Genomic DNA, 27712 nt, shown 5'->3' with positions numbered 1-27712 from the left:
GATCATGGATGTGATGTAAAACGGTAGAGAAAGTTCTGTCGGATTAAATATGGTGTTAATAAGAGATTATAGTCTCACCCCCTCTCCCTCCCGGTTTTACCCTCTCTCCTCTCTCTCTCTCTCTCTCTCTCTCTCTCTCTCTCTCTCTCTCTCTCTCTCTCTCCTCTCTCTCTCTCTCTCCTCTCTCTCTCTCTCTCTCTCTCTCTCTCCTCTCTCTCTCTCTCTCTCTCTCTCTCTCTCTCTCTCTCTCTCTCTCTCTCTCTCTCTCTCTCTCTCTCTCTCTCTCTCTCTCTCTCTCTCTCTTCTCTAGTGACTAATCATTAGTAAACCAGTAGGTATGGCCGGAAGTTTGCTAGACTTTTACGATTCATAAATACATCTCATAAAACTGATAAGGACAACGGCTCCATTGTGTAAAACCGCACAATATTGAATTAGCTGGATTGATACTTTGCAATACAACTTCTATGCTATTGTATATGCATTGTGTGCGTGCGTGCGTGTGTGCGCGTGTGTGTCCATACATTTGGATGAGCCTTTGGTTTGAAGGTGAACTTCCGGCGTGGGCGGTGCTACTTGGTAACGTCATCGACTCGGGAGTTGGAGAAAAAAAAGTGGAATCGCCCGAATCTGCAGCAGCGTGTTGGGCGGACTCGGTCCACTAATAACTCTGAACATCACGAGAAAACTGGGTTTTTCCGTTCCTTTTTTCGGTGACCGTTCTTTGTTCAATACCGTTCCTTTTTTGGGGTGGATCCGGTCTCTTTAAACCCGCGTTAGGAGCGGACCCGCGGGCTTGGTCCTGGGTTCAGACCTCGTTCGTCTACATTCGTGAGGAGGATCCTCCGAGACCTCCGGGCCGACACCGGGAAAACACGGTGAGTACCCGCTCCGGTCCCCGGTACACCTGGCCGGGTTATGGCCTCAGGCCACAACGGAAAGAGGACCGCGGACTCGGGTTCAGGACTCGGGTCCGGGTCTCCGGCTCTCTGCGGCGGCTCTAAGGGAGATCTTCTAGAAGATCAACGAAGAAACGGGATCATTTTCGTGTCTCGAAATAGATGATTGAGTTTTGTGTTCAACTTCGCTCCTCTGGGTATTCCCCCTGAGAAAGTAGGCCTTGAAGCAGCGTTTATAGCCAGGGAGGAGCAGGAGGCCGGGAGGACAGTACAGGAGAACATAGAGCAGAACTTTGCTTTCTTCCTTCTTGTGCTTTTCTAATAATGTAAATGAATTCCACTGAATTGCGTCTATCGCGGTGTGTGTACTGATGGGGGGGACGGATGGACGGACGGACTGACTGTAGGACTGTGGGTAGGTCTGTGTGTGAAATGGTCCACAGACATCTTGTAAGACACTAAATTGCCCTGGTAAGTAAACAAAGGGCTGGTTGTACAGGGAGGTGTGTGTGTGTGTGTGTGTGTGTGTGTGTGTGTGTGTGTGTGTGTGTGTGTGTGTGTGTGTGTGTGTGTGTGTGTGTGTGTGTGTGTGTGTGTGTGTGTGTGTGTGTGTGTGTGTGTGTGTGTGTGTGTGTGTGTGTGTGTGCTCTACTGTAGGGCGGGGGGGGGTAGACCGACAGAACTCTACTGTGGGGGGGGGGGGGCTGTATAACTACTTAAATGGAAGTGAAACAAAATGCTAAAACAGCAAGATATCAACAGCGGTAGGATCTCAGTTTTGTTGGGCTCTAACTTTAGTTATCGATTAAAACTTCTCTTCCACATTAACGTTTGTTGGGGAACCGTCTGGTTAACGTTCAGCTGAGCTGTGTGGGTTTCCCACCAGAACAAAGCCCAGCTGTGTGGGTCCCAGACCCCCGTGTGACCCCCCCCCATCCGGCCCCCATTGGGTCCACTGTAAACAGCGGTCGCCCCGGCCCTAGGGGCAGGGCGGGCGGGTTAACCCCAACCCTGAGCCTCTTGTCGGTCCGTCGCCACAACAACCACCCACTAATCAGCGGTGTGAGGAGCAACATGGGAGGGCAGGTCTGAATCAGCCCAACCTGCTGCCGGTAAACCCGCGCCTCGGGCCGTGTGTGTGTGTGTGTGTGTGTGTGTGTGTGTGTGTGTGTGTGTGTGTGTGTGTGTGTGTGTGTGTGTGTGTGTGTGTGTGTGTGTGTGTGTGTGTGTGTGTGTGTGTGTGTGTGTGTGTGTGTGTGTGTGTGTGTGTGTGTGTGTGTGTTTAAATCAGTGTGTGTTTTGGGATCAACACGACGCCTGATAGCACGGTGAACTTTGAGGGCTGTAGTCGACACTGGACGGTTTAGGGGATGGATGATACTCCGTCATCTCCCATCCCCGCTGCTCATTAGACGACGGGACACCTCCACTTTGAAGACCTTCTGAAGCTCACAGATGACATGGTTGTTGTAGCCGAACAAGGCCTCCTAATTGTAGACCGTCTGTGTCGAGGGGCTGGGGGGGTCGATGCCAGGGGACTGAGTCACTTCCCCGTAGTAACAGTAACCGTGTTCTGGTGTTTCAACACCCGGCTAACACGCTGGGAGGATCCGATGAGCCATCAGCCCCCCCCCTCTCTTCCCTCCCCCAGCGTCCCAGAGATGAATCACAGATGATGGCTTGGTTCTGACTCGCTGTAGCCCATCTGGGACAAGCAGCTCTAACCAGTCTCTCTAGCCCACTGAGAATCTGCACAACTTAACTCGCCTCCAGATGGACTACCAGCTGCATAGCTATAGAAACCTGGCTAAAACTAGCCTAGCAGTAACCCGGCCCTCACCACCATGGCAGCAACAGCAATAATAACATTGCAGTAGCCTTGCTTGTACCAGCCTAGCGGTTACCGTAGTAGAGCTAGCCAGCTAAAACTAGTCTTGTTATCACTAGCCTAGCTGTAACCTGGCCATATCCAGCATATCACTAACGGCAATAACAACCTAGCAGAAGCCTAGTACCAGCCTAGCTAGAACAAGGCTAGCTAGAACCATCCTAGCAGTTACTTAACAAGAACTATCCCGAGCTATAAATAACTAGTCTTGATTTTAATAAGCCTAGATGTAACACAGCCTTAATTATCGTAGCCTTAACGTAGCTGCATCAGAGATTGTTTGATCATCGCTGATTGCCATGTTGGGAACAAATTTGGCAAAGGAATGGAATGGGCAGCAGGATGTGTATACCTTGTATGAATTATTACGGGCTGGTATCCTGAAGCTAGTTCTTCACCCCCGTACAAACGCTGAAGCAGTCCCTCAGTTCAGTATTGATGTCCAAAAAAGCTTCTGTATAGAGGGGACAGAAACCAGTGCGTGGTTTTTCCACGTCGGCGGTGTGGGAGATGGATGGTGCTGCTAGTGGAGGAATGGGTTATCTCATCGCCGGGGGAGAGAAATACTCTCCTCTCTCCCTCTCACTCACTCCTCCAGCCTTCTGCCTCGTCCAGGCGACTGTCTGACTATGGAAGATGGAATCCAAGTAAAGACGTTGGCCTCAAAGTTAAATACTAGCTATAGCCGTCAGCATCAGAGTTTAAGAGAAAACTATAGGTATCTGAGTTTAAAAAGTAGCTATAGAAGATATCAGTTTTAAAGCTAACTTGATATGTCTGTATCTGAGTTTTAAAGTGAGCAACAGAAGTCTTGCATCAAAGTTCAAAGTCATGCTCAGCAGTACCAGCGTCATGGTTCTTAAAGTGTACCTTGTCCATCCACAGCCATGCAGGGACAACAGGGTGCCAGACCAGGGGTCAAAGGTCAATGGGTGTGGTCGGCTTAGCACAGGGGGTTGAGCAGGTTGACTTTAACCGGTAGGTTGCTAGTTTGATCCCCGGCTCCACCTAGCTGAGCGTCGAGGTGTCCCTGGTGTCCCCCCTGAGCAAGGCGCCTAACCCTAACTGCTCCCGACGAGCCGACTGACGCCTTGCGTGGTTGACTCTGCCGTCGGTGTGTGAATGTGTGTTTGAACCGTATTAAGCCGCTTTGGATAAAACCATATTTTGCTTAATGTAAATATAAATTATTGGGTGGAGTTGGGTAGTGTTGTTGATTTCAAAGAGTCTAACCTTGTTGACATGAAGGGCATTGAAAGAAAAAAAGAATTCCAACCCTGGGCCTGTTTTAACCTCCCCCTTCTCTTATAGCATGTGTAGCTGGGAACGAGCAGCCTGCTACATGGTCATATCCCAGCGGAACAATAATGTCTCTTGAATTCAATACAACAAATATCAGAAGCCTCACACATGCTGTGGATGTTGCCATGGCAACATCCATATCCGCCACAACATTGAACCTCAGGCTTGTAGAACCCAGACGAACTTCCTCTTCCCTCACGCCTTCTGTCGGTCTGAGCTGCAGCCGTCCGTGCACACTCCACCGTCCACGCACCGACTTGGCCAGACAAACGGCGTTGTTAGGAGGTGTAGGCCACGTCCAAGGCCGCACTAGACCAGCAGAGGGGTGGGTGGGTCGCCTGGCGTAGGTCTCCGTACGCGGGCGGGCCTGGGTGCGGCAGGGGAAGGCGGTGCGTTGGAACCTGGATCCCTTATCTCCACTTTAATCCTGGTGGTGCGATAACGGAACAGAGTTGTGATGATGAAATCACCCCCTCGCACACTAAAGATATCCTGTCTGCGTCGGACGTTTGGTACAGAAGAGGCCAACCTACTTTACATTAAAGTAAGGATGTGACCAACATGCTGCACGGCCTGGTTCAACAAAAGCACTGCAGAGTTTCAGTTTACGTGTATGCTCTTAATGTTATTGGTAACTTTGTCGTCCCGTAATGATCGATTAGGCTCTGCCTCTGCAGACCCCCGGACCCCGTCAGTAGAGCATGGTTGATTGATTACAAGCTGACTTGGCTTCATCTCAGGATCTGAATCAGTTCCGTGTCAGACTTCAGTATGTTCACACATAAATGGAATTAGACTGACGGTATCGTTGGTGCAATCAGGTTTTTGTCATCCGTAACGGAGGAAGTTGACAGACAAAGTAAGGTAGTTTTTCCTGTATCTACTTGTCCTAAATCACAAAACGGTACTGCTCATTAATACTTCACCATGCTAGTGTAGCGGTGCATGTAAACAGGCTGCATGAATCTAAGTCACTGGTAAAGAGAGATGAACGTGAACGTCCTGGCCGCCAGCAGGCTGTGGTCCAAGGGGCAGCAGCAGTAAGAGGCAGTAAGTGGCCGCAGCAGGCTATGATAGGAGAGGCAGAAGCAGCAGTAATGTGGGGCTGCGGCCCGATCTGTATGACCTCCCTGTTCCCTGCTGGACCGCCGCCGCACCGGAACAATGTGGCACCCAGACGCAGCCTGAGGGCCAACAGGGGGGGGCCATTCTTCTGGCACGAGGACTCCCAGGGGGCCGCGAGGGGGAGGGAGGGAGAGGCATGGACATAGCTTTGGTTCTCTTAGGAATGTCTGGCTCTGGGTCGCGACCCAAGCGTGTGTCACCAGATTTACATTTCAGGGTCGCTGATAAAACAAGAACTCAAGATCCACTGCGAGTGATCAGAATCCCTCCCAGTTGATCGTTGTTTGTGTTGACGCCCCGGTTGGGGTAGTGGTGAGGAGCCCGGCCTCCACCAATCATGAGCCAGCACGGTGACTAGCGCCCCGCAGCCATTGGCTGACGGGCGGTGGTGATATCACACCTGATGGAATGTAACCAGACACTGCGGGGGAGCCCCTGAGCAGTGTGTTTTGGTGGGGGTTCACCCCAGCAGCTGTCCGTCTGTCTGGGCTCCTGATAAACCTCTTCCTCGCAGACTTTAAAGCTCTGCTGCGAATCGATTTCTCGCCTCGACAGCAGAGGATTCTGAGGCTCCCCGGAGCAGCAGCTGGTCTTACCTTCAGGACGGGAGGTCCTGTAAAGGACCGTCTTACTACAACCTCAACAAAAACATCATAAATGCATTTATAGAGACCTGGCCATGGACACAGCTATTATTTTTTAACTATTTCATGCAGTTAGAAAGCAATCCTACATTTTATATACAAGCTTCAAGCGTTTTGTAAAACGACTAGAGGTTGTGTTTCCGTAAGGTATTTATTGGCAACTGGGCATGTTGGCATGCTTACATGCGTGTTGCTTTATTAGCATGTATGCTAACATTGATGTGTGTTAGCATGCATACCTGACCTGTTATAATGCTAGCGCCTTAGGCATGTTGATACCATGTCCTGAGGCATCCCTGTGTGCCCACAACACCTTCAGGCAGACCTGAAGGTGTTGTGGGCAGAGGGCTGTGGGTGAAGGTGTTGACCGGCGTGGTCTATTAAAGACGGCTGTTCAGCGGGCGGTGGGGAATATTTTCCAGCTGGGGGCGGTCTGACCGAGAGGGGCCGAGGCCTTCTGTTTACAACAGAGCGCCAGGAAGGAGGATGAGCCGTCGTCATTCCAGAGCCCGCTGTCCCCTGGGCCACACCATACAAAGACATGGCTGGAGCTGGAGCTGGGAGAGAAGAAGATGGGGGGGGGGGGAGAGGAAGAGGAGATGTGACTGTGAGGTCGCATCACAGATCTAGTGAAGAAAGATTTAATGGGATTTCTCTCTCTCTTTCTCTCTCTCTCTCTCTCTCTCTCTGCTGATTGATCGCCCCCATCTGGCTTGAGGTCAGCACTCGGTTCCTCGGCTTCCAACAGACCTGGTCTAGAATCGTCAGACTCTGAGGTTCCGAATTCCTCCGCTCTGACGTCTGAGATGACTTTTAACGTCGCCCTCTGTCGGCCACTGAATTTAGAGCGAGCTCGCCAAAAATCCATCCCTTACTGTCCGTCCACACCAGAAGCGAATTGAGCGACCAAATCGCCGGAAGTCATTCACTTTCTATGGGCAAGAGCGACCAAAGCGACCAAAGCGACCAACGCTACCAGCGGCCAAAGTTGAGCGACCAGAGCGTCAAAAAGAAGTTGAAAACTTTTTAACTTTATGCAAATGACTATTATTCGCTTCAGCGACCAAACACTGACAGCCAATCGGAATGTAGACGCTCTTCGCTTGCGTGGATCCCAGGGAACATCGGCAGGCACTTTGGTTCCTACCTACCTTTATTCACTCACTGAACAAAATGTCGGCTGAAGTATTAATCGCGGCTGTAACTGGGCACCCGGTGTTGTACGAACCCACCCTTTTTCAGTTCAGTGATCGAAACGCCATAGTGGTTTGGATATCAAGTGATGATAAGCGGGAGTATTTATAGGCTACATCTAGAACGTTCGTATTTAAGCGGGAATCATTATAATTTGCTCTACATGCCACCAATCTAACCAACCAATCGCGTGTAGCATGCTTTAAACAAAACCGTCACATAAACAAACTAATCGACAAGACGAGGGATAAATGACAAGGGATATATCTCTTGTCTTTTATCCCTCTATTCCCCACTATTCACGGAGCCTGAGGTGAATAATTTTTAATTAAATAGTCAGATAGATAGATAGTCAAGTCTTTATTAATACCAAACGACACAAATCGTCGGGAATCCATTTAGGTGGTTCGTCCCACACAGGACAGTAGCCTACAAGACCACACAGAACAAGTCTGACTGGACATACACAATACATCACATTAAAACTAGACACGCGTTGATAGATAGATAGACAGAAAGACCTAGATAGATAGATATGTTCCATTATTTGCCTTGCGGAGCCAACCAGTCCTGTGCACGTATGCAAATTAGCCATGTGCGCTAACGTCTATTTGTTTTAAATGCGACGAATGAGTGCAGATCATGATTTGCAGATCCAGATCAGTGAAACATATTTCAACTACTACAGCACGCAGGGTTTTTTGTTCTCGGTTGTAATTAGCCTACATTTTAGGATTTTTATATTGGGGGGAATCACTGTCCTACTTGTTGTCGAAGCACTTTATCGAACAAGCAAAACCGTCTCGGCAATATGGCCAAGGTGTATGGGAGAGTTCAATATTTGATATGGCTGTCTGTAGGGCCTACTAAACGCATACGGCTCCTTTAAATGCGTCTGCATAATTGAATTGTACGTCATGAGCGACTTGAGCGACCAAAGCGAACAGAAAAATTCGCAGCGAAAATTCGCAGCGACCAAAGCGTCTTTGACGCTTTGGTCGCTCCTGGTGTGGACGTACAGTTAGGATGTGAGGAACCACAATGACATCATCTCTTTGAGCGCCCCCTACCCCCACCCTGGGGCCGTCATGTCTGTCATCTTCCACAATAACAATCAATCAAACTTTATGGAGCGTGAAAAACCATAGCAACAGAAAGGAACTTAAAATAAGGTTTAATACGATAATGAAAGCATAGAATCACTGTTAAGAGGCAAATTAACTAAAGACACGGCTAAGTCCTGATGAGGGGAACGCTGGACTCAAACAGAAACGGTTTGAACACGAGGTTAACCTGCACTACAAATCCATTATTTGTTGAACTAAAAACACTTACATTTCTAGATTTGATTGACTATAAAACTATTCAAATAATTTTTAAAGCAAATAATCACCAATTGCCTCATGGCAACCAGGAGTTGTTCCAACTGAGAGAGAGCAAATACAATTTAAGAAGAACCTGTAATATTCAACAAACCATCTATAAGAACCAATACAAAACTGCACTGTATAACGACAAAGGCTGTAAGTCTGGAACAACTGCAATGATGAGCTGAAAAAATTTACAACAATATCAAAACTAAAAAAACTCTTCAGAAGAAAAACATTGAATTGTTATGAGCTGGAGCAGTGAATTTCTGTTTTGCTGTTTTCAATTTGATGGTTTTCGTTCATCTGTTCCAATATTTTATTTTGATATTGTCTTGTCAAAGTTTTGATTTGTTTAACCCACGAGCTAAACATCATAGACACTGACTGATTCATACTGAAGATTTATTTTTTGGTAAACAATTATAAAAAATAAGAGGCGGTAGGACCAGAAAAGTTTTTCTTAACTTCTTCCTATCCCTTTTGAACATGAACTATGTTATTTGAGTTATGTATTTGTTGCTTAGGATCCTGAGGATCCCATTTGTTTGTTTTTAATTTATTTATTTCCTTTTGTACTGCTCAATTGTTTTTGTTTGTATTATTATTATTATTATTTTTTAACCATGTTCAATAAAAGACTTAAAAAAAAAAATTAAAAAAAAAAGGTTAAACCTGCACTATGTGCATGTATTCTACTGCCGCTACTTACTCCGTATGAATCTATAAGGGGAACCTCCGCGATGAACTCACATCTGTTCCCACCACACACACACACACACACACACACACACACACACACACACACACACACACACACACACACACACACACACACACACACACACACACACACACACACAGGGGCAGCCGACACAGTTGCCCCAAGGAATGTTTGGGGCGGGGCCACAACTAGAGAGACCCCTCTTCTTTAACAAGTTTACAAGTCTTTGTTGGGGTCAGTTCTCTGGTGACCTAGCCTGCTGGCTGTAGGTCTCTGTCGTGCTGCTGTACCACTTTAACGTCAGACTCAGAACCTTTCCCGGTTGTCATTTGAATCAAATGTCGGAGAGCAATTTTGTTTTACCTGCGTTTCCATTCAAGCGTCCGTTTTGTCTGGTGTTTGTTTCCCTTTTCTGAGATGAGTGTGACTCCAACGCTCTGCAGCAGACGGATCGACCAACGTAGACAGATCCCTGCTGGCTGCAACATGTTTCTGAATCAGATTAGAGAAATGATCAGATGTCCGGGGAGGAATTGATCTTGTTCGAGTCTGCATTCAGCACTGCAAGAACCGAAGAGGAAGATGCAAAAATGGAATAAAAGGATAAATGCATACACATAAGTATGCATGTTAGTAAAAGTATTCAGAGTGACTTTGGTTGGTAGTTGTGTTCTGTGCTGGCGGAGGAGATCCTGCTCTCTGTGGTCTTCTCTCTTGAGCTCTTCTCCCGTGAGGTCCTCATAAGTCCTCGTAGACGTCTGATTCGTGTCTCTGGAGGTCCAGACGAGAGGTGGCTAGCTGGAGTCAGAGGGCTATTAGCAGCGGTCTCGCAGGATGCAGCTGTTTTTCACGAGCCTGTAACCTCTGACCCCCGCCGGGCGCTGGAATGTGGCGGGAGATTTGTGTCGGTTGGGGAAGGCTGGCGTTCTCCCACGCCGACCAGCCGACGACTCTGGGAGGAAGTAGGAGAGGAACGCCATTTTTCACCGCGAGACACGTACTGACTTTTGAACTCTCACACTTGAACTCTTTAGGGTTGAATGGCCCACCCAATGTGGCTATGGTTCTATGTTCCTGTGTTCCTATGTACCTATTTTATGAACCTGTGGTTCTATTTACCTGTAGTTCTATGTACCTATGGTCCTATCCAATGGTCACGTGGTCTATGGTGTTATGTCAGAACAACCAGTCACTTGTTTTCCTTTTCTCATTAGAATAGGTGGCTTGTTACATTTCAAACAATAGTAGCACCGCTGATGTTCTGTTTTACTTTGGAAGTAGCCAATAAGCAGTAGATATGCCCACTATCTGCATCTGCGATTGGACAGACAACGTCAGCTCTGGCCTTTTGAACCAATCAGGCCAGAGAGAGATGAGAGAGAGAGATGAGGGAGAGAGGGGTCGGTGAGATGGTGAGGGAGAAGGAGAATGAGAATGAAGAGCCAGATTCAGATTCTAAGTGTGTCATGGTGGAAGCATGACTGCCTGTAGAGGCAGGAGAGGACCTGCCCAAATATGGACAGAAACACACAAACAGCCCTACCTGCCTTTGTGTTACTAAATCTGAACAATAGCCTTGAATAGATTCTAGGTTAGCTTCAGCCTAGCGGTGGTAGCACAGAACCCTTCACCGTGCACAACTCCACTGAAAGGCGGCCTATCATTAAAGTATGGATGATACCCCCCCCAGCACCAAACTGAGGAGAAGGTCCCCTCCCCTAGCCCTCTCTGCAGACACACCTGGCCCAGCAAGGTGATCTGCTGTTTAGCTTTGAGACACGATGGCCACGGCCCTTATCTGGAGACCAGTCACCACCTACCGTCTCACCCCTCCCCCCCCTCCCCCTACCTTAGCGGGGACCTCCCCCCTGCTGGCTGTGGACCGGATCAGCTCCCCCCCCGGGCCCAGACCACTAAGAGCTGCCTTATTAGGAGAACACAGCGCTGCCTCCCCCCCAAACAGCGGGAGACACAAGTAGTCCCAAGATGGAACTAATCAGGAGCAGCAGGCTGTGGGGTTCAGAACCCACAGCCCCCAGGAGGGGGGGGGCTGTGGGTCCGGGTTCAGAACCCACAGCCCCCAGGAGGGGGAGGGCTGTGGGTCCGGGTTCAGAACCCACAGCCCCCAGGAGGGGGAGGGCTCTGGGTCCGGGGGGCTGGTCTCTGGACTAGAGGGCCGGGGGGCTCTGGGTCCGGGGGGCTGGTCTCTGGACTAGAGGGCGGGGGGCTGGTCTCTGGACTAGAGGGGCGGGGGGCTGGTCTCTGGACTAGAGGGCCGGGGGGCTGGTCTCTGGACTAGAGGGCCGGGGGGCTGGTCTCTGGACTAGAGGGCGGGGGGCTGGTCTCTGGACTAGAGGGCCGGGGGGGCTGTGTCGTCTCATAGGAGGTAAGGTGTCCATGTGAGACATGTACAATATCAATCTATAATTTAGCAAATCAATCCGAATATTAATTAATATTATTTATGCCGATTAATTTGAATAACTTTTCTTATTCTAATGTTTTTATTATAAATATCGATTGTTCTAGTATCATTCCATCAATTATATTCCAGCATCCAAAGTGTGTTTTTAAAGTAGCTTCTGCCTATGGTCTGCTATTCGGTGTACCAAACAGTATTTAGCTGCTTTGCTTGGTACATTATGTTAGGTTCATGTTTGTCTGGGGCTGGATGTGTGCCTTTAAGGTTCTGTGTTAAACACTGAAGGGTGTTTGTGTCTGAGTGTTCTGTAGCTGCAGAAAGGGCAGCCCACTGCTAAGCTAACACGCTAACTCTCCTCTCATAAGAACATTGTGACTGAGTGAGGCGGGTCAGGGTGTGCCTCGCTCCAGGGTTGGTGGAGCTGACCTCGAGCCATACTGGGGTCGTGGGGATGAGATGTGATGAAATACTTCTGGGTTGTTTTGTTTGGGCCGAGTCAGCAGGAAGACTGGCTTTGTGTTGCGTACATGAACTTCTCCTCAGTGATGCATAAAGCATTTGTAATCAGGCATACACTCACGCGCACGCAAAAACACGCACCGCACACACAAACACACACCAGCGCACACACACCAGCGCACACACACCAGCGCGCACACACACACCCGCACAAACGCATGCAGATATGTGAATTGTCATGACATCCTGTTGATGACACCAAACCAGCTTGTAAACGTGGTCTGGCTATTTTAGAGCCTCTGAGCCGAAAGGCTTTTTTAAAGTGATCTGAAGCAGTAGTCTGAACCATTTTTTCCTGTGCTGCGTTTATTGTCTAGTTTATACAGTGCTTTTTCTAACCATGAACAAGCTAAGGGCTCATAAATATATTTTATTGATGCATTCGCATTCACGGAACAGAATGATTACCGTAATATATGCGTTAGACGAGATGGCGTGTGTGTGTTGTTTAAAAATAACAGATATTGAGACTGTCAAACATTAGATCTGGGATTAGTTAGACGTTTGTTATTCCCTCTGCAGAACATTTGTATTGGCTGATGAAGCATGAATATTCCGATATTTACCTAAAGAATTCCCTGGTTATCAACCCAGTGAGCCAGCATGCGGACGGAGTTTGAGAGTTGACATGAAGTTCCTAAGCAGGAGCTTCTGTCAAGTGATACTTATCAGTGAGGAAGGACTTGTGAATCGGGCGGCCATCTTCTATCTAAATGGAACCGGTGCCATTTTTGTATTTTAAGAAAGATTATACTTCCTTTTTTAATGTGGCTTGTGATTGTCTCATAATAAAGTGGTGTATTTCTTTATATTGATGTGTATCTCGTGGTAATGTGTAATTCCTGTGTTAATAATGTTTAATTCTTGTGTTCCTACAGATGGATTTCCGGCTACTCTGCGTGGGGGCGGTGCTGATGTTGTTTGGGGGCAGCTGGGCCCAGCAAGGTAAGCATTCATCATCTGGTCACCATAGAGGTGGGGGGGGTGTTGAACTTGACTCTAAACTACTTTTCAGCGTACATGTCACTCACTGACCGCTTCCTGTTTTTTGGGGTTTGTTGAACACCAGAATGTTGTCCCAGCAATTAAACGTTGAATTTCAGAATGTTGTTTCTTCCTCGTCTCTCTTGTTTTTTTATTATATTGTCATAATATTTTTGGTCTCCCTCCCTTGTAAGGCTCTAAAGAACGTACATCCATCGTCTTCCACTGTTAACTCATGTTTTTAAAGGATAGCCAGGGAATGTCCTATGAAGGTCTCTCTGGCTTGAGGAGATGTTTCTTCTCCTCTCTCTGCGTTGCGGCAGCATCTGTTTCTCCAGAATGATGTCATGCTCCTCAAAAGTCCAGAGCAAAGACTTCACCAACTTCTTTTGAAACCACAGATCGTATTTAGAGTGTTTTCCACTGGGAGCGCGGCGGGGTCTGATTGGCCCGGGTCCGCTGTGTGTGTGTGTGTTGGTGGGTTTGGGTCCGGTGCGTTTGCGTCTGGTGTGTCTGTGGGGTTTGGGTCCGGTGTATGTGTGTGTTTGTTTTGGTCCAGTGTGTGTCTGTGGGGTTTGGATCCTGTATGTGTTTGTTTTAGTCGTGTGTGTGTGTGTGTGTGTGTGTGTGTGTGTGTGTGTGTGTGTGTGTGTGTGTGTGTGTGTGTGTGTGTGTGTGTGTGTGTGTGTGTGTGTGTGTGTGTGTGTGTGTGTGTGTGTGTGTGTGTGTGTGTGTGTGTGTGTGTGTCTGTGTGGTTTGGGTCCGGTGTGTCTGTGTGGTTTGGGTCCGGTGTGTCTGTGTGGTTTGGGTCCGGTGTGTCTGTGTGGTTTGGGTCCGGTGTGTCTGTGTGGTTTGGGTCCGGTGTGTCTGTGTGGTTTGGGTCCGGTGTGTCTGTGTGGTTTGGGTCCGGGGTGTGTGTTTCTTTTGGTCCGGTGTGTGTGTTTCTTTTGGTCCGGTGTGTGTCTGCCGGGTTTGGGCCCGGTCTGGTGTGTGTTGGTTGGTCCGTTACCGGAGGCTAAGGGCTTGTCTTGTGGCTTGTGTGTTGCAGAGGGCAGTGAATGCATCAAGGCCAACGCCCAGTCCTGTGGAGAGTGCATCCAGGTCGCCGAGAAGTGTGGCTGGTGCACCGACGAGGTAAGCCCCCTCTACCGGTCTGTACTGGCCTGTCCCCTCATATACTGAAATATACTGGTCTGTACTGGCCTGTCCCCTCTTATACTGAAATATACTGGTCTGTACTGGCCTGTCCCCTCATATACTGAAATATACTGGTCTGTACTGGCCTGTCCCCTCTTATACTGAAATATACTGGTCTGTACCGGCCTAACCCCTATTACACTTGTTTATTCTTGTCTGTACCGGCCTATCTCCTCTTATACTGGTCTATAATAGTCTGTATTGGAATATACTGGTCTGGTATATAGTTAACCCTTTCCTCCATTATTCTATATCCAGTGCACTATGGGACGTCTAGAGCTGATGATCCAGGGTTTCCCATGGCCCCCATGACCCCATGAACCCACATCCCTTCCCATTGACACTGGTCTGAGCTGTGGGAAGAAACTCTAGAGACCTTTCTGTAGCCTCCCCCTCTCTAACTCTGTTCTACTCAGTGATTCTACATCATTTAGCCCTCACTAGGACTTATTAGCTTACAAAATCGAGAGCTTCGGAGTCGTTTCCCGCGACCCCAGATGCATATGGGGTACCAGGTCCTGAGCCCTAGGACGAACCCTGAGCCTCAGGTCCTAAGACCCAGGCCAGGAAATACTAAATCCCACCGTTGCTCCTCAACTTTCTGTCAATCAGCCGGTGAACTGTCATGTGACTTCACGTACGTGTTTATCTCCTCACACAGCCGTCTCCCCCTCTCCCTCCTCAGAACTTCCTGAGAGATGGCGAGTCCAAGACGGTGCGCTGTGACGACATTGGATCCCTGAGCGCCAAGAAGTGCGTGAAGATTGAGAACCCGCGCGGGAACATCAACATCAACATAAACAAGGACGTGACGAACCGCAAGAAGGACCAGGCGGACAAGCTGAAGCCTGAGCAGATCACCCAGATCCAGCCCCAGAAGCTCACGCTCAACCTGCGCTCCGGTGAGGCGCCGCCCAGGGTTAGACAGTACAGGGATGGGTCCTTACATAGGGGTTAGACCATTGGTTCTCAAAGTGCGGCCCGCGGGCCAATGGCGGCCCGCGGAATCATTCCTGGCGGCCCGCAATGACATACCTAATTATGTAAGTTATAAAAAAAATTAAAAAAAACTTTTTTATTTTTATTATTAAATCAATATTAATTTAAATAAATATAAAGAGAAAAATCGACTCTCTCTAGCTTTCAATTAAACCCTTTTACATTTGTTAGTTTTAATCCAACTGTACATTATTTTGAAAGGGTGAACCTCAGTTTCGTGATTTAGACCTCACTTGACCTCACTCCCGGAGGTCCACGGTGCAATGTTTGTTTTGACCACTGGGATGCTGACGGCGTTGCCCGCCAATTTTTTTTTTCCTTTGGAGGCCCTCAGTCAAATTTTGGGTTCCTAAATTGGCCCTCAGTTGTCAAAACTTTGAGAACCCCTGGGTTAGACAGTACAGGGATGGATCCTTACATAGGGGTTAGACGGTACAGGGACGGGTCCTTAAATAGGGGTTAGACAGTACAGGGAGAGGTCATTACGTAGGGGTTAGACAGTACAGGGAGGGGTCTGTACGTAGGGGTTAGACAGTACAGGGACGGGTCCTTACATAGGGGTTAGACAGTACAGGGACAGGTCCTTACGTAGGGGTTAGACAGTACAGGGAGGGGTCTGTACGTAGGGGTTAGACAGTACAGGGACGGGTCCTTACATAGGGGTTAGACAGCACAGGGAGGGGTCCTAAAAGAGGGGTTAGACAGTACAGGGAGAGGTCATTAAGGAGCAGGTAGGGGTTAGGCAGTACAGGGAGAGGTCATTAAGGAGCAGGTAGGGGTTAGGCAGTACAGGGAGAGGTCATTAAGGAGCAGGTAGGGGTTAGGCAGTACAGAGAGAGGTCATTAAGGAGCAGGTAGGGGTTAGGCAGTACAGAGACAGGTCATTAAGGAGCAGGTAGGGGTTAGGCAGTACAGAGACAGGTCATTAAGGAGCAGGTAGGGGTTAGATAGTACAGAGACAGGTCATTAAGGAGCAGGTAGGGGTTAGGCAGTACAGAGACAGGTCATTAAGGAGCAGGTAGGGGTTAGACAGTACAGAGACAGGTCATTAAGGAGCAGGTAGGGGTTAGGCAGTACAGAGAGAGGTCCATACATATGGGTTAGACAGTACAGAGATGGTCTGTACGTAGGGGTTAGACGGTACAGAGATGGTCTGTACGTAGGGGTTAGACGGTACAGAGATGGGTCTGTACGTAGGGGTTAGACGGTACAGAGATGGGTCCGTACGTAGGGGTTAGACGGTACAGAGATGGGTCCGTACGTAGGGGTTAGACGGTACAGAGATGGGTCTGTACGTAGGGGTTAGACGGTACAGAGATGGTCTGTACGTAGGGGTTAGACAGTACAGAGATGGGTCCGTACGTAGGGGTTAGACAGTACAGAGATGGTCTGTACGTAGGGGTTAGACAGTACAGAGATGGGTCCGTACGTAGGGGTTAGACAGTACAGAGATGGTCTGTACGTAGGGGTTAGACGGTACAGAGATGGGTCTGTACGTAGGGGTTAGACAGTACAGAGATGGGTCTGTACGTAGGGGTTAAACGGTACATAGACAGCTCATTACGGAGCAGGTAGGGGTTAGATAGTTAAGGCTTGATTATGGTCCCACGTTCACGCAACGCAAGGGGGTTACGGATCCCTTACGTCCTTGCGGACCCTCCTTGCGTCCACCGCAAGGGCCTGACGTGCGGCTCCCAGAAATGTTAACCTTCCGTCGAGGCGACACAGAAGCAAGGGCTGTGATTGGTCCGCTTACTCTAACCCGACGCAGAACCATAAAGGTTCACGGCTGCGTCGCAGCGTCTGCGTGGTCAGTGCGTTGCGTGCATGTGGAACCATAATCAGCCCTATAGTGTGTTATTTGAGCCCCTTCCTCAACTCCTTGTCCTTCCCTCTCTATCCACCAGGGGAGCCCCTGACCTTCAACCTCAAGTTCAAGCGTGCAGAGGACTACCCAATCGACCTGTACTACCTGATGGACCTGTCCTTCTCCATGAAGGACGATCTGGAGAACGTCAAGAACCTGGGCACCCACCTTATGAGGGAGATGCAGGAGATCACCTCCGACTTCAGGATCGGTACGGAGACATCCCACTGGAACGATTAACCTCAAACCTCCTCTCTTTAACCTCCCTAACCTCCACCACCTCCTCCCTAACCTCCACCACCTCCTCCCTAACCTCCACCACCTCCTCCCTAACCTCCACCACCTCCTCCCTAACCTCCACCACCTCCTCCCTAACCTCCACTACCTCCTCCACCACCTCTCTTTAACCTCCCTAACCTCCACCACCTCTCTTTAACCTCCCTAACCTCCACCACCTCCTCCTTAACCTCCACCACCTCCTCCACCACCTCCTCTCTAACCTCCACCCCCTCCTCTCTAACCTCCACCTCCTCCTCCTCCTCTCTAACCTCCTCTCTTTTAACCTCTTCCACCTCCTCTCGAACCTCCAACTCCTCTCTCGCACCACCCCCTCTCTAACCTCCACCTCCTCCTCCACCACCTTCTCCTTAACCTCCACCTCCTCTCTCTCACCACCTCCTCTGTAACCTCCACCTCCTCTCTCTGACCTCCACCTCCTCTGTAACCTCCACCTCCTCTCTCTGACCTCCACCTCCTCCTTAACCTCCACCTCCTCTCTCTCTCACCACCTCCTCTCTAACCTCCACCCTCTGGCCTCCTCCTCCTCCTCCTCCTCTGCCTGCAGGCTTCGGCTCCTTTGTGGAGAAGACGGTGATGCCCTACATCAGCACCACCCCGGCCCGCCTCGCCAATCCGTGCACCGGCAGCTACAACTGCACCAGCCCCTTCAGCTACAAGAACGTCCTGAGCCTCACCAACGACGGGAACCAGTTCAACAACCTGGTCAGCCAGCAGCAGATCTCCGGCAACCTGGACTCCCCCGAGGGGGGCTTCGACGCCATCATGCAGGTGGCCGTCTGTGAGGTGAGGGGGGAGAGGGGGGAGAGGGGAGGGAGGCTTCGACGCCATCATGCAGGTGGCCGTCTGTGAGGTGAGGGGGGAGAGGGGGGAGGGGGAGGGGGGCTTCGACGCCATCATGCAGGTGGCCGTCTGTGAGGTGAGGGGGGAGAGGGGGGAGAGGGGAGGGGGGCTTCGACGCCATCATGCAGGTGGCCGTCTGTGAGGTGAGGGGGGAGAGGGGAGGGGGGCTTCGACGCCATCAGTACAGGGTTAGACAGTCTCTACCTCCTTCTGTAGAAGGTCCTTCAGTACAGGGTTAGACAGTCTCTACCTCCTTCTGTAGAAGGTCTTACAGTACAGGGTTAGACAGTCTCTACCTCCTTCTGTAGAAGGTCCTTCAGTACAGGGTTAGACAGTCTCTACCTCCTTCTGTAGAAGGTCCTTCAGTACAGGGTTAGACAGTCTCTACCTCCTTCTGTAGAAGGTCTTACAGTACAGGGTTAGACAGTCTCTACCTCCTTCTGTAGAAGGTCCTTCAGTACAGGGTTAGACAGTCTCTACCTCCTTATGTAGAAGGTCTTACAGTACAGGTTTAGACAGTCTCTACCTCCTTCTGTAGAAGGTCCTTCAGTACAGGGTTAGACAGTCTCTACCTCCTTCTGTAGAAGGTCTTACAGTACAGGGTTAGACAGTCTCTACCTCCTTCTGTAGAAGGTCCTTCAGTACAGGGTTAGACAGTCTCTACCTCCTTCTGTAGAAGGTCCTTCAGTACAGGGTTAGACAGTCTCTACCTCCTTCTGTAGAAGGTCTTACAGTACAGGGTTAGACAGTCTCTACCTCCTTCTGTAGAAGGTCCTTCAGTACAGGGTTAGACAGTCTCTACCTCCTTCTGTAGAAGGTCTTACAGTACAGGGTTAGACAGTCTCTACCTCCTTCTGTAGAAGGTCTTACAGTACAGGGTTAGACAGTCTCTACCTCCTTCTGTAGAAGGTCTTGCAGTACAGGGTTGGACAGTCTCTAGCTCCTTCAGGAGAAGGTTGTACAGTACTGGGTTCGACAGTCTTGTGCCCTGACCCCTGAACCCCGGTCTGTCCTCAGGGGAAGATCGGCTGGAGGAACGTGACCCGTCTGCTGGTGTTCTCCACCGACGCCGGCTTCCACTTCGCCGGAGACGGCAAGCTGGGCGGCATCGTGCTACCCAACGACGGCAAGTGTCACCTGGAGAACAACATGTACACCATGAGCCACTACTACGTGAGTTCAGTCAACACGCAGCTACACCATGAGCCACTACTACGTGAGTTCAGTCAACACGCAGCTACACCATGAGCCACGATGCTCTAAGCATACAGGGGTTTATTAATGTAGCGCTCCTCCAGACTGTGTAGCCTATAGAGGCCGTCGCCATAGTTACGACCTCTTCATAACCGTTAAGCCACAATTCAAAGTGAGGGACGGTCTGCTACGTTTCCCCTGCTGTGGTTCATTCCTGATGGACGAGTTTCGGAGGAGGAGGTTCATATATGTTAAGTTGTTAACGACGCATCGTCTTCAGTTATAAAGGTCACCAGATGTCGTTAGTCAATCATTGGCTTTTGGCGTAATGCACTCAGAACCCCACTCGGAACCATTAGCACCAGCATGGATCCCACTGGCTCCACTGGTCCTCTGGTGGCTGTTGGACCCTGGGTTAGTATACCAGGTCTTCCTGGTCTAGACCTTGTCTGAGGCCGTGTCCGGGGGCTCACCTCTGTCTCCCCTCAGGACTACCCCTCCCACTGGCTCCTCTGGTGGCTGTGGTGGCTGTGGGACCCTGGGTTAGTATACCAGGTCTTCCTGGTCTAGACCTTGTCTGAGGCCGTGTCCGGGGGCTCACCTCTGTCTCCCCTCAGGACTACCCCTCCCACTGGCTCCTCTGGTGGCTGTGGTGGCTGTGGGACCCTGGGTTAGTATACCAGGTCTTCCTGGTCTAGACCTTGTCTGAGGCCGTGTCCGGGGGCTCACCTCTGTCTCCCCTCAGGACTACCCCTCCCACTGGCTCCTCTGGTGGCTGTGGTGGCTGTGGGACCCTGGGTTAGTATACCAGGTCTTCCTGGTCTAGACCTTGTCTGAGGCCGTGTCCGGGGGCTCACCTCTGTCTCCCCTCAGGACTACCCCTCCATCGCCCACCTGGTGCAGAAGCTCAGCGACCACAACATCCAGACCATCTTCGCCGTTACCGAGGAGTTCCAGCCCGTCTACAAGGTCCGTTCAATCAACCTTTATCGACACGGCTGCGTCTCAGTGACGCTGTGCAGACAGACCGCAGGACAGACTGAGACGCTACTAGATTGTACAGGCCCACACCATATTAGTGATTGTTGTTTTAGTGGTAATGCATCAGAGGATACTTGATGTACTTGCTTATTGAATGTTGTATGTCCTGGCACTTAAAAAACAGTACTGTAGCTTCTAATCCTAGCTATCTTTAGTACTTGGCATTGTGTAGCATCTTATCCTAGCTATCTCCGTTGTGTGCAGGGAATGGGATAACCTAGCGATTGTTAATGCTTGGCACTTGGTTCTATGAACATCCTTACTGTACCGACAGCGATATATATGTTGTTTCTATTTCTCTGACATTTGTAGTTATTGTAAGTCGCTTTTGATAAAAGCGTCTGCCAAATGCCCTAAATGTAAATGCTGTCCATAGGTTTAGGAGTGATTGATGTTTGAATGTGTGTCTAATGCGTGTTTCTGTTCCAGGAGCTGAAGAATCTGATTCCTAAGTCAGCCGTGGGGACTCTGTCCTCCAACTCCTCCAACGTCATCAAGCTCATCATCGATGCCTACAACGTGAGTTACTACAGTACAACTGCCTAGTAAATACAGTACTACTGCCTAGTTACTGCAATACTGCCACTAGGGTTACTCAGTACTACAGTACATCAATAACAACATAAGTTACTACAATACTACCACTAGGGTTACTCAGTACTACAGTATATCACCTACAACATAAGTTACTCTACAGTACTTCTACCTAGTCAAGTTACTAAGTACTACCTAGTTACTAAATACTACCAAACTATACTACTACTGCTAGGGTACTGAATACTGAAAATGCATACGCGTTACGACACAAGGGACAATGATATGTCCTACAAACCCTCAGTACACATCCTGTCAGAACCACCTCCAGACAGAACCAATCAAGGCTAGTAAAGATTATCTCTGTCTATCTGTCTTTCTGTCCCCCCCCTCTCCCCCTCTCCCCCTCTCCCCCTCTCCCCTCCCCCAGTCGCTGTCCTCTGAGGTGATCCTGGAGAACAGCCGTGTCCCAGAGGGCGTGACCATCAGCTACAAGTCCGTCTGTAAGAACGGCGTGACGGGGACCGGCGAGGGCGGAAGGAAGTGCTCAAACATCTCCATCGGAGACGAGGTACGAGCTACACCACCCGACAAACTACACCAAGGTACACCACCCGACAAACTACGCTCAGATACACCACCCGACAAACTACTCACAGATACACCACCCGAAAAACTACTCACAGATACACCACCCGACGAACTACACCCAGATACACCACCCGACGAACTACACCCAGATACACCACCCGACAAACTACTCACAGATACACCACCCGACAAACTACACTCAGATACACCACCCGACAAACTACACCCAGTACACCATCCGACAAACTAGACCCAGATACACAACCCGGAAAACGACACCCAGATACACCATCTGACAAACTACACCCAATCCCGATCCCCCCCCCCCAGGTCTCGTTCCAGATCTCGGTGGAGTCCACCAAGTGCCCGTCCCACAAATCGGAGACCATCAAGATCAAGCCACTGGGCTTCACTGAGGAGGTGGAGGTGGTGCTCAACTTCATCTGCGAGTGCGAGTGCTCCAAGGGCGGAGTTCCCAACAGCAAGGATTGTCACAATGGCAACGGCACCCTGGAGTGTGGAGCTTGCAAGTACGTCGGGTGGTACCCCTGAGCTAACGGCTAGCACGCTGCTAGCCTCCACCTGTATCGTAGCTGTGCGTTTGAACGCAAGCTAAGGAGGCAGGATACAGATGATAGCATCATGCTAGCATGTTGCCCTTAGCACTCTGTCAAAGGGCTCCTATGTCACTATCAGGTGTGCTGGCAGATGGATGGAAGGCCCTTATCTCTGCATCCATCTTTTAACCTTTAACCTTAACGAGTTGTCCCCTCATCCTTAACGAGTTGTCCCCTCATCCTTAACGAGTTGTCCCCTCATCCTTAATGAGTTGTCCCCTCATCCTTAACGAGTTGTCCCCTCATCCTTAACGAGTTGTCCCCTCATCCTTAACGAGTTGTCCCCTCATCCTTAATGAGTTGTCCCCTCATCCTTAACGAGTTGTCCCCTCATCCTTAACGAGTTGTCCCCTCATCCTTAACGAGTTGTCCCCTCATCCATAACGAGTTGTCCCGTCATCCTTAACGAGTGTCCCCTGGTGCAGATGTTTCCTAAACGGGTGTTTCCTTAACGAGTCCCCCCCCCCCCGCTGCAGGTGTAATGCAGGGCGTATCGGCGGAAAGTGCGAGTGCAGTAAGGACGAGCTTCGCACGGAGGACCTGGACGCCAACTGCCGCAAGGACAACGGGACGGACATCTGCTCCAACAGCGGGGAGTGCGTGTGCGGGACCTGCGAGTGCAAGACGCGGGAGAACCCCGCCGAGATCTACAACGGGAAATACTGCGAGTGCGACAACTTCAACTGCGACCGCTCCAGCAACAAGCTCTGCGGAGGTGAGGACGGCGCGGGCGGAGTGAATGTTATGGGTGGAGGTGGATGGATGGATGGAGGTGGATGGATGGAGGTAGGTAGATGGATGGATGTAGATGGATGGATGGATGGATGGATGGATGGATGGATGGATGGATGGATGTAGATAGCTGGATGAATCTGGGTGGATCGAAGAATGTATGATTAACGTTGTAATGCTAACGCTTGTGCTAACCCCCCCCCCCCCCCCCCCAGGCCACGGTCACTGTGAGTGCCGGGTGTGCGTGTGCGAGGCCAACTACACGGGCAGTGCGTGTGACTGCTCCCTGGACACCTCCACCTGCCTGGCCAAGAACGGGCAGATCTGCAACGGCCGCGGCACCTGTGAGTGCGGCGAGTGCAAGTGCACCAACCCCAAGTTCCAGGGCTCCACCTGCGAGGTCTGCCCCACCTGCCCGGGCGTATGCACCGAACATAAGTAAGTCTGATGGTACACTAGTGGTAGCTACATGCTAATGGTAGCGGTTAGCGGCACGCTAGTGGTATCGGCAATACCAAGAAGATCGGTTATACCTTAAAGTACAGAACTAAGACTATGTTAGTAAAGATTAAAGCTTTGAGGTAAATAGTGCTGTTAATGGTACCATTATTGCAGAGACATGCTAGTAGTAGCGACACGCTAGTAGTAGCTACATTCTAATGCTATCTACATGCTAGTAGTAGTGATCTGCGGCTAGTTGTAGTTACATGCTAGCAGAAGTGACATTGTAATGGTATCTTAATGCTAAGAGTAGTAATGTAGTAGTGCAGCTACATGCTAGGATTAGCAACATGCTATACGTCCTGTATCCTACGTTGTATACACCGTCACCATGGTAACCTCCCCCCCCCCCGACAGGGACTGTGTGCAGTGCCTTGCATTCGGCAGCGATCAGGCGTGCGAGCAGAGCTGCGGCTACCTGACGCTAAAGAAGGTGGCGCGGCGCAACGAGCTGCCCCAGCCCACGGACCAGAGCTTCCCGCTCACACACTGCAAGGAGCGCGACGCCAACGACTGCTGGTTCTACTACACCTTTGCTGTGCGCAACGACACACCCGAGGCCTACGTGGTGGAGGAGCTGGGTATGTGGCCTTCGGCTGTGATTGGACGGCTCTGCACGCAAGGGCGTGGCCAGGGGGCATGGGGTGGCACTTAGCCACACCCTCAAAGCAAACGGGCCGAGGTCAACGCAGACCAAGACATGTCATCAGTATCTACTTTTAGCAACTCACAACTACTAGCATGTTACTACTAGCCTGGTCAATGGGGATAACTTTGGTGTTGTTCTCGGGTAACCCCCCCCACAGAGTGTCCGGCCGGCCCTGACATCATCCCCATCGTGGTGGGCGTGGTCGCAGGCATCGTCCTGATTGGCTTAGCCCTGCTGCTCATCTGGAAGCTGCTCATGATCATCCACGACCGCCGCGAGTTCGCCAAGTTCGAGAAGGAGAAGATGAACGCCAAGTGGGACACGGTGAGTGGTGCTGCCTCACGTCGCCCCCGGCAACCAAGGCTAGGCTACGCTAACCAGGGCTATTGGTAGCCACGGGTGTGTTTCCTGTGAGGGAAAAGGGAAGTTCAACCTCAACACCAAGAGCATCGCTTATCTCGGCTCAGGTTAGCTTAGGGAAGATTGGTCAGGTTAGCTTAGTTGGGTTAGCTAATTTGAGTTAGCTAAATTGGGTTAGTTAGGCTAGCTAGGCTAGATTATTATCAAATGACCCAATATTACCTTTGCTAAATTAAGTCAATGCAATAACAGTAGTCAGGTGTGTTTTGGAAAAATTAAGTCATGAGGAATCGTACCCTGACCACAACAGCCTTGGTTATCTGACTTCTGCCAAAATAGGAGCTTATGTTCAGCGCTCTGCTCTCACTGCTGCCACCTAGCTGGTCACACTGCAGTACTGCATGCCCATAAAAGGCAATAACAGAGAGAGGGGGAAGGACCTTCCAATGCAGTGGTGGAGAGAAACCAGCGGATTTACTCAGAGGGCCATGAATAAAGCTTTTGTGGGTTTGGAAAGAAGGGAGTTTAGAGGAGGCCAACTGACATCACTGGAGACGGATATGAGCAGAAGTCTAGCTGCTTCTTAACCTTGACGGGGGCAGTTGGACCAGCGAGGACAAAATGGCCATCGCTGGTTGACAGTTGTCTTCAGTTTGAACCGTTGATCAAACTCAACATGATCCTAGGAACAACTGACCACCGATAAAGATATCAGTAAACAATAGTTGTGGGGGTTGTGTGTGTGTGTGTGTGTGTGTGTGTGTGTGTGTGTGTGTGTGTGTGTGTGTGTGTGTGTGTGTGTGTGTGTGTGTGTGTGTGTGTGTGTGTGTGTGTGTGTGTGTGTGTGTGTGTGTGTGTGGGGGGGGGGGGGATTAATCCTAGACAACGCTAGGTGTCTCAGACATGTGTTCTAAACCAGGCCCCAGCGTCCTTCAGAACCAAACCGCCGCCAGCCAGATCTCCTCAGGGGCAGGAGAACAATTCAGTCTGTCTCAGCTACAGGCCTCTTCATCCACCTGGTGGCCATCTTGTCTCAGAGCTCTAGTGGGCTAGGGGCTAGAGCCAAGACGTACAATAGGGGATTGAGGAGCATACAGAGCCATGAGAGATGAAGCCATTATTACTGTACAACAAAATATCATTACCCTTTTCTGCCTGGGAAATTCCAGTTCTGGAAAGGTTTGCGACCCTAACTCGTGGTCATGGGTTGGTGGCCCCCTGGCTACGAGGTCTGCTTCTATACATGGGGCCATGACCCTCCAGAATGGATGATGTACCGTTGAATATCTATCGTTATTAAGTGAGAAGTCTCCTGTTCCCCGTGTCTGTTCTAGAAGACCTACAGGCTGGGAGGACTGGGTAAAACCATTGTTGTACTTACTGTAGTGTTGTAGGGACTCACATCTCTGTCTCTGTCTCTGTCTCTCAGGGCGAGAACCCCATTTACAAGAGCGCCGTGACAACCGTGGTCAATCCAAAGTACGAGGGCAAGTGATGGGCCGGTCCTGCCGTTATGACGACACTGTATGCAAATGAACGTGTTTGTGAGGGGGGGTGGGGGGGGGTATGGAGGGGGGGGGGGATATGGAGGTGGGGGCAAGCTTTTTTTTAAATCATTTTTATGTCACTGTTGTTTTGCCACTATTACATTTAACTAATGTGTCTTATCCTATGCATCGCTTGGAAATGTGTACAGTCTGTATAATATTTTTCTTTTCTTTTTTTTTTATTGATTTCGTTCTCTGTGGAACTTGAGCGTTCTGCCCAGGACCGGTAAGGCCTCATCGAACCATCACTTAACCCGACGGCACGATAACATTGTACCAAGTCTTCATAGCATGTAACAGTTCTTAATTCTGGTGACATGTAATTCTACCAAGTAGCCGTGGCAGGTTATCTTACCATGTCGTCACGCAATGTTGTCGTACGTTTCCGATCGCGGCGCGGCCCAACTTCTCCAGGTGCCGGTCAAAGGCCTCGCCCAGATCGCCCGTCTACGTTTCCATGGTAGCGGGGACGCAGTAATCCAGTAGAACGCCTTAAATCCGACCAAACAAAACCACATCGTCGACTGGATCAGCCCCCTGAGATGATTCTATGTCGGTACTGAGGTCACCATGACGACGCCTCGTTATCGGAGAGGTCCACTCTAAACGCAGCGATGTAGCACGGGGTGTAGCACGCTGTCTAAAGCCATAATTAAGCGGACAGAGTTAGTTCATGTTAGAGGTGTGTACGTTAAAGGTGTGTTTCTTAGCAACAGCTTCCTTCCAAACAATCAGTTTGTCACGCGGCGGTCCGGGGGGGGGGGGGTGAACAGACGGCCGTGTTACTGTCTAGCTCTGGGTTTTCCTTGTTTAATTTAAAAAGACAACTCAGGTCCCTGATTCTTCACAGAAATGCCAAATGATACACAATCACCCGAAATCACGAGAAATCAGCCTTATTGTCAGATGTTTGGAGAGTGTTTTTACGTGCAGGTGCTGAATGCGTGGAGGTCTCCAGCCTCGGCCTCTCAGCTTGATTTATCTTTTTATGTTTGTTTAAAATGTGATCTATGTTATTCTCTGGTGCCTAGATCAAATGTTCTTTTTTTTTTTAATCTAAAGTGGGGATCCCATTTCAAAAACCCTTTTAAAAGATCAGTGTTGAGAGGGCAATCTCCGTTAGTAAACTATAGAATATCCGAGTTCAAAATATCAGACTTTTTAAGTGCCTTTTTATAACTCATTCATGTTTGCAATTTTTTTTTCTGATATTTATTAAATAAAGACCCAAAACGATTGACCCACAAACGAACAGTGAGAGTTGTCGTTATTTTTCTGTGTTTAATAAATTATTATATTGTATGGTGCTGTTCACAGGATGAGGTCTGTAGTTCAACTAAATGTTGAACTACAGACCTAAATGTTTTACTAGTGATATCCAAATACTTTCTATATTTTATTCCAGGTTTTGTACTTTGTTCTGTCGTTATTTATTACTATTACAGGGACTGGGGAGATTAAAAGTTCTCTCAATGTAAGTAGAATACATTTATGAAAGCATTAAATCAGTAGCCTGATTTTAAGTTATTTAAACTTAATGCGGGATTCGTGAAATATTATGGAAAAAGTATTCTTCTTGGACTGGCACCGGATTTGTAAGCGGAAAGCTACATTTAATTTCAAACTAAATCTAGAGCACATTGTAATATAAAGTACTAATGCATCAATAACCCCC

The 27712-nt window shown here is 49.6% G+C and overlaps 1 protein-coding gene across 1 annotated transcript; it reads left to right on the top strand.

Moving 5' to 3' along the window:
- Window positions 1-586: 586 nt before the first annotated feature.
- On the top strand, window positions 587-27289 carry LOC132462910 (integrin beta-1-like). The gene is made up of 16 exons (XM_060058692.1): window positions 587-878; window positions 12963-13029; window positions 14117-14202; window positions 14951-15167; window positions 17172-17342; window positions 17976-18214; window positions 19289-19444; window positions 20339-20434; window positions 20936-21025; window positions 21471-21611; window positions 21962-22161; window positions 22725-22963; window positions 23196-23418; window positions 23839-24062; window positions 24288-24454; window positions 25920-27289. The coding sequence occupies exons 2-16, from the start codon at window positions 12963-12965 to the stop codon at window positions 25983-25985; spliced, it is 2382 nt and encodes a 793-aa protein (XP_059914675.1). The 5' UTR covers window positions 587-878; the 3' UTR covers window positions 25986-27289.
- Window positions 27290-27712: the final 423 nt, after the last annotated feature.

This window comes from Gadus macrocephalus, chromosome 8 (genome assembly GCF_031168955.1).
Source record: "Gadus macrocephalus chromosome 8, ASM3116895v1".
In the NCBI taxonomy this organism is placed as follows: Eukaryota; Metazoa; Chordata; class Actinopteri; order Gadiformes; family Gadidae; genus Gadus; species Gadus macrocephalus.
This window is presented reverse-complemented; position numbering and strand designations above follow the sequence as displayed.